The following is an 11664-nucleotide window of genomic DNA, read 5'->3' on the forward strand; positions in this document are numbered from 1 at the left end:
AATCATTGTGAGTGACTTCTTCAGCTTTCGGCCACTGTGTATGGCCACCTCTGGTGTCACAGGGCAGGACTTCTGATTCTCCTCACACAGCACATAGCTGCACTTTTATTCTGGCCCTCACGCCCAGCACCAGGCACTGAGGGGCGAGGAGGGGGTGTGCCCCGGCAGGTGACCGTCCCGCCTCTCCGTGCCCAGCCACTCAGGTGCAGGGTGTGAGCCTCCCCCCGTGCGGCACGGCTCTGTATATAAGGGCAGCCGCTCCCAGCCCTGCACTTCGGTAACTCTGCTCCTTTCCTCTGACTCCCGCAGCCGCCACCACCGCCACCATGTCCATCAAGATGAGCAAAGTGTCCTACCGCACGTCCAGCAGCGCCGCGCCCCGCAACGCCGGCTTCAGCAGCTTCTCGTACAGCGGGGCCCCGGCGGGCAGCAGGGTCAGCTCCGCGTCCTTCAGCCTGGGCTCCAGCTATGGAGGAGGCTCCCGGTTTGGCAGCGGCTACAGGACTGCCTATGGAGGTGCAGGTGCGGGCTCAGCTGGCATCACCCAGGTCAGCGTTAACCGCAGCCTGCTGGCCCCTCTCAACCTGGCGATCGACCCCAGCATCCAGCACGTGAGGACCCAGGAGAAGGAGCAGATCAAGACCCTCAACAACAAATTCGCTTCATTCATTGACAAGGTGAGTGAGAAGTAGCTGTGCCCCCCTGGCATAGCATGCCACCTGATGCCAACCCCATAACTAACTTCTAAAGCTGCCTTTATACTGTGCAGTTACTTGCAAAGACCCCATACTTGATTAGGGCACCATTTATCTTGTAGTTTGCCTGTGCAATTTATTATTTTTTAAATCGTAAGTAGCAAAAAAATGTGCACAATGTGATATCTGTCGCCAGCGATTGTTCTAGATCCGATTGTCCAACCAGCCATTCCCATAGGCTTCTTCTCAGGCGGTGTTGGTCTTTCTGCAATATGGCTGCACACCTTGCATGTTGCTGCATAATCGCCATGATGATTGACTAATGTGACACTCAGGCCACCCAGAGACACACCCTCTGCACGGCTGGAACGCCGCCACATACCAAGCGTGGTGGCCATTGACCTCTTGGGTAGACCCCATACACACCTATTCCTCTTCCAGGATGTGTCCAGAAATCCACACGTCTGGATGGGAATGAGTTAAAAGCAGCAGAGACTATTCCATTTCTATTTCCATACCTGCTGTGACCATGGTGTCACCCCAAACTATACAGTAACCGCAGTAAATGCTCCCCTACCTGGTGATCAGTATGGATATATATATATATATATATATATATATATATATATATATATATATATATATATATATATCTATCTATATATATCTCTATCTATATATCTATATCACCCAGATCCTGAATAGTCAAACCGCCTCATTATACAGTGGTAACCTCTGTGGAGCTGTAATGACTGCCATTACTGTCACCCAGCTTTCCCAGACAAGGAAATGCTCTTTGATTTCACTTAATGACTGAGGATTGAAGTTATATGAACCGTCTTATTCTTTTCTGGCATTGAGTTCCATCCTAGGGGCTCAATACCGGAAAAAAACTGATAAGTTTTATCCTAATGCGTTCTGAATGGAGAGCAATCCATATAGGATGTCTTCAGTTCAGTCCCTCTTACGGTATTTGGCTGGAGAAAATATCGCAGCATGCTGTGGTATTTTCTCCGTCCAATATTCCGAAACACATGCCGGATCCGACATGACTTTCCATTGATATGCATTAATGCCAGCTCTGGCACCAAGTGTTTTGGCGAAACAGATCTGGTTTTCCGGTCTGCAGTTGCCATTTTAGGTGGTCTTTTAACACCTCAGGACTCTAGGAGAGTTGAGGTTTGCCCCTCTCCCCCCAACTCAATCCACACCTTGTATGGCCATTAGCTCCCAACCCCTCCCTCGTCCATACACATTCAAGGATTAAGTCCCTGCTAGACACCTATGGCGGTGGCCTATCTCTGAAAACAACCCCACCCATGTAGTATCAGCGGGGCACCCTCATCCACATTAGGTGGTCCTGCTGAAATCTGGGTTCTAGTGAGTATGGCCACCTTAGGGCTCCACTCACCTCTGTGCTTGTTGGAACCGGTGATGTGGAAATGCCCTTTAATTAAATGCTATCCATGATTGCTCTCTAGTCTCGGAAGACATTCCACAATGACTATAAAGGGCCCTGTAGTCTGTGCAGGTATTGGCGTTGTAAAGCCTTCCAGTGTCTACAGTTCACGGTTTCATTATCTCTTCCTCCCTCAAGGCACAAAGCTGTCCGGGATATACAGGATCTACTAACGTAATCCTTGCCGCGTTGCGTTCCAGTTAGGCAGGATCTCGAGTATTGTCTGTCTGTGGCAATATAGCATTTCTAGGCTCTAACCCCTGACATTTTATCAATGCGCAGTGGACAGCTTCTGAAACTAGCTGGCAAAAATTAACATCGGTACCCCATATGGCGGCACAAGGGTCTCCATAGATCATATGACGGACGTATAGTCGCTCAGTGTGCCGCCATATGGAGCCATGAGAAAATGAATGTGTGACTTGTTCTGGGAAAGCTGGGTGGCTGCCATTGCAGCACTGAATGCCGATCCCTAGAGCTCGTCAGTCTGACAGCTGGCATATACTCCGGTTTTACTTCACTGACTGTCAGTACTTATCTGAATTCCTTCCCTATCTGTTTTAGTAGGGAGGGGCGCAGATACTTACCTGTAGAAGTGACCATATAGGGCAATGAATAGCCCGCACCTTGCCCGCCCAGTTCACTGTCCCGTGCACAAAGTACACAAGTGCGGTGTATAACGCAGCCAATCGGACTGAAGCCTAGCATGACGCACAGCAGGTCCTACCCTACTGCGTGCATAATCTAACCGAAGAACTGAAATAACTTTTGTCCCAGTAACAAAGAAGTAAATGTAGCCAGACTTGTCCCTTCCCCTCGCACGCCGCTGTTTGTTTATCCTTTGCCAGAAAACTCAGGGACACCTCATTACTATTCGCTGGGCCGCGATACTTTTCTTCGCTGCCAAGGCTACCACGCTGCCCTCTGCTCCGTTCATGGATATTCTCTTCTATATTTAGAGAAATACACTGTTCAAAAAATACCTAGTCTATTTTTTCATAATGTAGCCACTAGGGGGAGTTATTGTAGCATATATATTTATAGAACGTTTCCTTCACAGTAGGTAGGCCATAGTTGAGACTCTTCAGTAAGGATATATTTTATTTATTTTGTGTGCAGAAAAAAACAAAATCTGCACTGAAACTGCCTCCCATCGTTTTTGGAGGAGAGGATATTTGCCATGCAGTTCTCCAGACCATGCCAGGAATGTGCATGTCCATTCTTGACGCGGACACCGCAGAGGGAGCCTGCTTGCACTCTAGCTCCCTTTATTGGTGCTAAACCAAGGGCGGGTCCACACAGTTCAAAATGAAAACCCATGGCAGAAACCAATGCAGTCTCTGCCTTGAGATGCCTTTTATTTTGTTGCAAACACGTGAACATACCCGAACAATTTATAGAGACATCTATGGTCCCAAGAGGACTTCAGTATAGGAGACGGCTGATTGCCATGGACGTGGTAGAGCAATATTGCCAACTACAGAGCCAAGTTTTCAGCAAGTTAGAACAATGAGACCAATAATCAGGAGTAGTGTGAATATGAAGTTTTATTCTGCCATGCACTGCTTCAACTAGACCTCAGGGACCCCCCACCAATCCTCAGAATTAAAGGGAATCTGTCACCAGCAACCTCCCTATCAAGCTATTTGCATACACACATTCATCCAATTAAAATTACTGTATCTTTTGTTGATCCGTGGGTCTGTTACAGTATCATGATACTTTTTCTTAATATGCAAATGAGGCCTTTGGTGTAAAGTGGGAGTTACTATTGCGTTTGTCACCTAAGCTTTCCTCATTTCTTCTGTGGTCGGTCCCTCCCTAACTACCTGGCTCTGTCAGAGCTGTGAGGGAGGGGCTGGCCACAGAAATGAGTAAAATGTAGGTGACACAAGAGCAATAGTAACACCCACTTTGCACCAAAGGCCTAATTTGCATATTAAGAAAGTATCTAACTTGGGAACGGAGCCGCAGATCATCAAAAAACTGTATTTTACTGTGAGCCACAGCTATGTGTATGCAAATGGCTGGATAGGGAGGTCGCTGGAGACAGATTCCCTTTAAAGGGAAGGCATTGGTGTATAATTTTTCTGCACAGCAATACTTCGTCATCCTGGCGGTGCAAGGAATTTCGGCAAGGCTCCATTTAATTGAATTGGGCTGACTGCAGTTTCCTGCATGCCTGGGGTGGCCGGAAAGCCACTGAAAGGCAAAGTATGCTGTGTGACACCATCGCTGTGTCCCCTTCCTTCTCGCAGTCTGACCTCTGGGACTCCAACTTATCTCAGTGATGGCATACACTAATATGTCTTGCCTTTTTAATTTCCCCCATCTCATAAAGTGAACATGTCCCTGATTAATGTCCTAGTTAGGTTAAATCTGACCTAGTTCCACATTAATACCCACTCAGAACATTTTCAACAGGCCGGTTAGGGAAACATGTTTGTCTTCCTACTTATTAGAAGCAGGAAAAGCCCCCTTAGACAATCTGTATGACACATTTCCAAGGAGTCATAGTTGCAAGGAAATGAGATTTATCCTGTTTCTATGGAGTCTGGCCTTGTTGTTGACATCTTCTGGCCCTCAGACTGATCTTCTGGGAAGTCATTAAGGGGATTACATGTGGTTTAATCTCAAGAGAACTTGTTTAAATGGTTCCATTGGTCTTCAATATTGTTAGATTCCAACTCTTCAGTTCTTTTCCCCTATTATCAATGTCCTTTGTCTCAATGCTATCTTGTCTTTCATAGGTACGATTCCTAGAGCAACAGAACAAGATGCTGGAAACTAAGTGGGGCCTTCTCCAGAACCAGAAGACAACTCGCAGTAACATGGACGGCATGTTTGAAGCATACATCAACAACCTGCGCCGTCAGCTGGACAGCTTGGGGCAGGAGAAGTACCGCTTGGAATCTGAGCTTGGCAACATGCAGGGTATGGTGGAGGACTTCAAGAACAAGTGAGTATATAGAGACCACCTATATCTATCCTGCAGTTTGTATCTAGAGGTATATTTAGTCTGCATTCAGTGTCTAGAAGTTATGGATGGAGATAGAATCCAACAAGTTGTCACGCTGTAACGTGAAAATTAAAGCAGTCCCATTAAGTGTTTTCTGGAAGTTAAATACTGGTTACCTATCCTAAGGAAAGGACATCAGTTTCAAATCGGTGGGGTCTGACTCCTGTGCCCCCCCCCCCCCCCCAAATCAGCTGTTTGAACAAGCTGCTGTGCTTGGACAAGAGTTGCTGCCTCTTTATGGCATACTAGTCACAGCGCTATACATTGTATAGTGGTTGTGCTTGGTATTGCAGCTTGAACCCACTAACGTGCATGGGGCTGAGCTGCAGAAAGGACTTGACTTCATGGGTCAAGCAAGAGACCGCAGTGTTGCTGGGAGTTGGACCCCCACCTATCTGATATTGATGACCTATCCTTTAAGACAACACCTATTCAGATAGCAGCTTCCCCCCCTTCCCCATAGCTCAACATCTGTCGTGTGTGTGTTAGCAGCTCTGACACATGGATGGAGTCCAAGCAGGGACTTCACTCTCTGATATCCATACATCCTAACAGGGAATATTGGTAACAAATGTAAAGAACTTCAAGAACAAGTTCGGTACACAGATTGGGGGATGGGTGTCCAAGCGGCAATCCCAGTCTGATTTTCATATGCCCTTTGTGAGACAACACCTTTTAACTAAAAGCTCAGTACAGTTTAGGGAAGAATATCTATGCAGGGATTACAGTATCTGTGAGGTCCATGTGTGCAACTCCTGTGATCACCTTAACTACTCATTACACCAAGTTGCCCAGTGTATTGTACTGACAGGCAGAGTAATTCTGGCAAAATACAAATTTGGCAGATGGATTCTTCCACCTGTAACCACTGAACCTCACATGGTGGTAGCTTTAATATTGCCATGGCTCTCCGAGGACACTGATTTGGCATGTGAACTGGTTCGCCCTGGAAGTCAACTTAACTATTACGTACAGTACACTGGACAACTTGTCTTTTTATGGGCATGTTCCTTACAAGTCAGAACGACTTCGGACCTGATGTTCCCCCACTTATGGTGATATAATCTTAAATCTTGTCATATCTCCATCCATCTTCCTGCATGTATGAAAGCCTTGTGCTTGGAGCTGCAAGATAAATAAGAGCGTGCAACTCCTTGAAAAATTACTAAAGTCTTGCAACCATAAATGGCAAGTCAGAAGCTGGTGCCGAGAGAAGCATGTCTGGAAACCTCATATTGAGGAAGTTCTGCCAACTTTTCTGTAATGGAACGTTTTCATTTTAAAGTGACAGCTACCCCCCCCCCCCCCTTCTCCTCCTTACTAAGGATGGTATTGTTTTCTGCAGATATGAAGATGAAATCAACAAACGTACTGAAATGGAGAATGAATTTGTCCTACTGAAGAAGGTGGGAACTTTTTCCATAAGATATTATTTATTTACTAGACACGTGTGACTGTATTCTCCTGGATTAACAAACTGGGAACTTCTGTCTGCAGGATGTCGATGAGGCGTACATGAACAAGGTGACTCTGGAATGCAGACTGGAAGGGCTGACGGATGAGATTAACTTCCTGCGCCATCTTTATGAGGAGGTGAGAGATGATTTACTATCTTGTATTTTTTATTTATTTAATGATTCATATTATATCTCCTCAAAGGGGCACTTATTATAATGCAATTGTATACCAGAAATGTACTTTGTCAATGTGTCATCAGATAATGACCTATTTGAATAAAAAAAATATTTTTTTAAATATAAAGCACACTTTTAAGAATTTGTTTTTAATTTTCCATGTCACTACCTAAAAACAACTAAAATCTGCAGTTCCCACACTGGCCACTAGGCATACAATCTAAGACTTTCTGTCTTTTGTGAGCAGTTACATGGGCCATAGACACCATGGACAATAGGGGACTCCACTGACTTCTATGGGAGAGTGTTGTAGGCATGCTCTGTGACCTGTGATATCACTTGTTATGAATAATGGATCCTGTCACTCTATATATAGAGGTGTTACTTGTCATTGTAATTCTGCCTGTGGTGATTGTTTCTGAAGTTCTTTACAGAATAGGAAATCATGACTTGCTACTATGCCTAGAAGCCAGTGTGAAACAAATTCTAAAATTTAACACGAATGTGATTTTAAACAATAGGTCATTTTCTTGCAACACATTCCCTTCAAGGTGAATTTTTTTTTAAGTGTAGCTAAATTCTTTTTAGATTACATTCACCTTTTTATATACATCGTGCCTAAGAGTTTTGAAAGTAGGGTGTCATGTTACATTCATGCAACATAATAAACCCCCATCCCGAATCTGCTCCTATGGGGAAGTTTAGTCTACGAGCTTTACAAAACCAAATAGTAGCCACCATGCAATTAATCTTTACTGGGTTGTATATTTCAGGAACTTCGTGAGCTTCAGTCTCAGATCTCTGACACTTCAGTTGTTTTAACCATGGACAACAACCGTAACCTGGACCTGGATGGTATTATTGCTGAAGTGAAGGCTCAGTATGAAGATATTGCTAACAAGAGCCGTGCTGAGGTGGAGACCATGTACCAGCTGAAGGTGAGTGTCCTATAGTTATGAATTGCTAAAAAATATCAAACTTTCAGTCCACTATTGATTAGCATTGCTTATGTCAATATTTCACTGTATTTCCTTTGTTTTGCTTGGTCTTTCAATAATCTTGAAAAATTAATTGGTTATCTTTGTCGTCCCCCCCCCCCCCCCCCCCCACAGTACCAAGAACTCCAGGCTTCAGCTGGACGCCATGGGGATGACCTGAAAAACACCAAAACTGAGATTAGTGAGCTCAACCGGTACATCACACGGCTGCAGTCTGAGATTGACGCTCTTAAGGCACAGGTAGGACCAATGTATATCACAGAATGACAGCTTAGATATACACTGGTGCATGATTTCTAATACTCTCTGTAGTGAAATAAAATTGAAGGCCATCATTTTGTTCTGTTGCAGCGCGCAAACCTTGAAGCACAGATTACAGAGGCCGAGGAACGTGGAGAACTAGCACTGAAAGATGCCCGCTCAAAAATGTCCGAATTGGAAGCTGCTCTTCAGAATGCCAAACATGACATGGCTCGCCAGCTGAAAGAATACCAGGAACTCATGAATGTCAAACTGGCTTTGGATATTGAGATCGCCACCTACAGGAAACTGCTGGAAGGAGAAGAAAACAGGTAAGGAAAGGTCCTATGTATTTTGTATGACTGCTTTATTGCGATCATAGTATCAATTTATTGCCAAATTCAAACCATATTAAAGGGTTGCCCAATTTTGACAGTACTCACTTGTTAGAAAGTTCCTTTTGAGATTAAGGTGACCAGACTGTTCCTAAGGTGAGCCCCAGCAGTCAGCTGCATATTGTAAACCTGGCAGTAAGTGTTCAGTTTGCCCTGCAGCGCCACCACAGGGGAAATTAAGCATTACACAGGTCCTAGTCACATGACAGGCCCACACTAGCTAAGACGTGAGGATGCTAAACTGAAGACCGTTTATTAAAGGGTCTTTTATATTGTTGGCCGTCTATTCCACATCTAGATTTGATTAGTGGGGGTCAGCTGTTTTGCATTAGCTTTTCTGCTGGAATGAATGGAGGCAGTGCTGCAGTAACAAGCTCTGTCCACTGCACAAAGGATGGAGCTGTGTAGTTCTGGTGCCTAAGTTACTGCAGAAAGTTAATAGGTGGGGTGCAGTGTGTTTGGCCTCCACCAATCGAACATTGACAGCCTATCCTGGAACACCCCTTCTAAGAACATTCCTGGGCCAGCACCAAACTAGTTTCCTATAGTAGGGTAAAGGTTAGACAAATGAATTAAATATTATTCCTCGTCGTGTGTTGGAAGTTGACGTGTACTCATGGCTATACTTGACTTTCAGGTTGGAATCTGGCTTTCAGAACCTCAGTATTCAGACCAAGACCACTGGCTACTCAGGTAATCCCCTTTTCTATTCTGTCGACCGCTGTTCTCTAAAGTAATACTGTTCAGGATTAACTGGTTTTAAAGGGCATATCTCCACAACCAAACTGGTTTTACATGAAGGAGGAGCAGGTAAGACTATATAAACCATAGTTTATTCATTTAAATCTGTGCTCCTCCAGTGGTAGTGTTATCGGTGATTGCCAGCCTTCCTTGTAGGACTGTGTATAGTGAGGTAGATGCCATCACTGATGGGACCACCACTGGACTTCTAAACCGTATTCACTAGAACGGGAATGCCCTACAATACCAGACCCAACATAAGGGCAAGAGTGTCTCTGTTCTGGGAAAAGCCAGACCTTGTCTCTTACTCAACCTGTTGGTGTATGGAGTCAAGTGTTCAGTTGAGATGTGAGCTGAACAGAAGTTCTCGCTTGGTCAGACACAATCCATAACGTAGAAACTGCTTGACACAGGGATGGATTTTCATACAATACCTTGTCTATTGTATTTCCTAGCTTTCCTGTTAAGGCCATTGTTCCTGTCTCTGCAGGATTTCTCTAAGTACTGTTGAGTTTACCGTAGAGGCTCAGGTTACATACTGTGCACTACTTGCAGAACATGAAAAAGGGAAGTTGTCAGCATGAGAGGCTTTAGAGCAAACGGCTCTTCTATGAGGTGGAAGGTGTGTAGTCTGACCTTCAGAGGCCTCACCAAGAGCAATCTAGGGGACTATGACCTTAAATAATTTAACGTCTACCTAAACCTTTACTGATTTTATTAAAACCCATTGTAAATGCCATAAAATGAATACATTGTAATAATCACAATGAAGGTGCCTATTGTGCTTTAGAATTTGTACACCGCTGTGAATGGAAGTACGGACTCCCCTGCGGCCACACTGAGCGTTGTACAGGCAGGAGCATCACTGTTCCTGTCTGTACAGCACTGCTCTCCTAATGCCTGGCATCAGTGTTGCCAACCGTCCAGAAATGTCTTTAGTCTGTAAGAATAGGACTTGGTTTCAGTTTTCCAGAAAAGAGAAATTCTGCCTGGCATAGGTGGGCTATGTCAGGCTTTAGTAGAGCAGGCAATTGTTCAACTGAACAATTGAATGGTAATTAGAAAAAAACAACTTAATTCAGGTATTCCCCATAAGCCTTATCGATAATGAATTTTGTTTTGCATTTTTCCCTATAGGAGTTAGTAGTGCCTACAGCGGTGGACTGTCCAGCGGACTTGGAGGAGGAATTGGTCGTGGAATTGGTGGCGGCTATGGAGGCGGCTATGGAGGCGACTATGGAGGCAATTACATGTATTCCAGCAGCTCCTCACCACTGGAGACATCTAGAGTCAAACGCAGCGTAGTGGTGAAGACAGTTGAGACGAAAGATGGAAGAGTACTGTCTGAATCTTCAGATGTCTTCACAAAACCATGAGCTCCTTTATTACAGCAGCACAGCGATGTCCCACGGCCAGGACTTTCCCAGATGAGCCTTCTCCAAGGCAGAAATCAGGACTGTTGGGCTAGATGTCTTTAAAAAAAAAATTTGATTTACCTAATCCTGGACATTTTAAAACCTGGAAAATGCTGCCCCATCTAGTGCCTTAAGAGGCACATTAATTCCTGACCATAAATGGTGCTCTCCCAAATGTTACTGTTTACCTGTTTCTAAAGTGGGCGAACAGGAGAAACGTGAATGGCCTTGTTACTCTTGAGCACATATTCCAGTTAACTTGTACTGATTTCCTCCCAGCAGGCTCAACTTAAGATGGACTTGGATGTGGGTCCAGCTGTGTTGTCTTAACCTTTCTTTCCTCTTTCTGCTTTCTATGCCATCCTCTAACAAACTGTTAGCAAAGTAAATCCTCTTGCAGAGTGCCTTATCATCCGTCCTTGTTGGGTGGATACTGGAAGTGCCGATCCTGGTAGGCACCTTCCAAAAAAATCTGTTAATAAAAATTTGTTTTTAAAAACTTTTTTTCTAGTGATGTCTGTACACTAGCTCCCTGTTCTGCTCCTGGTTATAGGGATTCTTGTTTTCAGAGAGCTGGTATTTTAATTTAATACACGGAAAGTCAACCATGAAATGGTCTGTTAAAGGGACAAATAGCTAACTCTAATAAGTGGCACCAAAGAGGCAGCTTTCTTCTCCTTGGATGAAAGCTAATTTGCGCACATTCTTCCCACAGACGTATTACCTGGCCTATAAGGCTCCCTATGCCAGTTGGTGGTCTCCACAAAGAAACAGTATCTCCTATATCTACATCATTGGCCTGTCTGGTGCTGCTCTCTAGCTGGGTTTCCCTTTGGCAGGCTCCACAGTGTAAGGGGCCCCCATTTTAATTGGTGGGGGTACTGCCACTGGGACCCCCACTAATCTGAGTTATTCCCTATCTAAAAGGATAGGACATAACTAGTTATAACAGGAATACCCCTCAGCTCCAGCAAGAGAAGGGGGCAGATTCAGTGTGGCTGACAAGTATATTCTGAGGTCTCCTCAGAACATCCAGCACTGTCCACACCTTGGGCTGAATTAACAAGG

General features: G+C 44.7%; 1 protein-coding gene across 1 annotated transcript; it reads left to right on the top strand.

Moving 5' to 3' along the window:
- The first annotated feature begins 247 nt into the window (after positions 1–247).
- On the top strand, positions 248–11098 carry LOC122930571 (keratin, type II cytoskeletal 8-like). The gene is made up of 9 exons (XM_044284062.1): positions 248–677; positions 4905–5113; positions 6519–6579; positions 6671–6766; positions 7581–7745; positions 7920–8045; positions 8157–8377; positions 9078–9133; positions 10319–11098. Exons 1-9 carry the CDS (start codon positions 327–329, stop codon positions 10555–10557), a joined length of 1524 nt encoding a protein of 507 aa, XP_044139997.1. The 5' UTR covers positions 248–326; the 3' UTR covers positions 10558–11098.
- The last annotated feature ends 566 nt before the right edge of the window (positions 11099–11664 follow it).

The sequence above is a fragment of the Bufo gargarizans genome, chromosome 3 (genome assembly GCF_014858855.1).
Source record: "Bufo gargarizans isolate SCDJY-AF-19 chromosome 3, ASM1485885v1, whole genome shotgun sequence".
Lineage (NCBI taxonomy): Eukaryota > Metazoa > Chordata > Amphibia > Anura > Bufonidae > Bufo > Bufo gargarizans.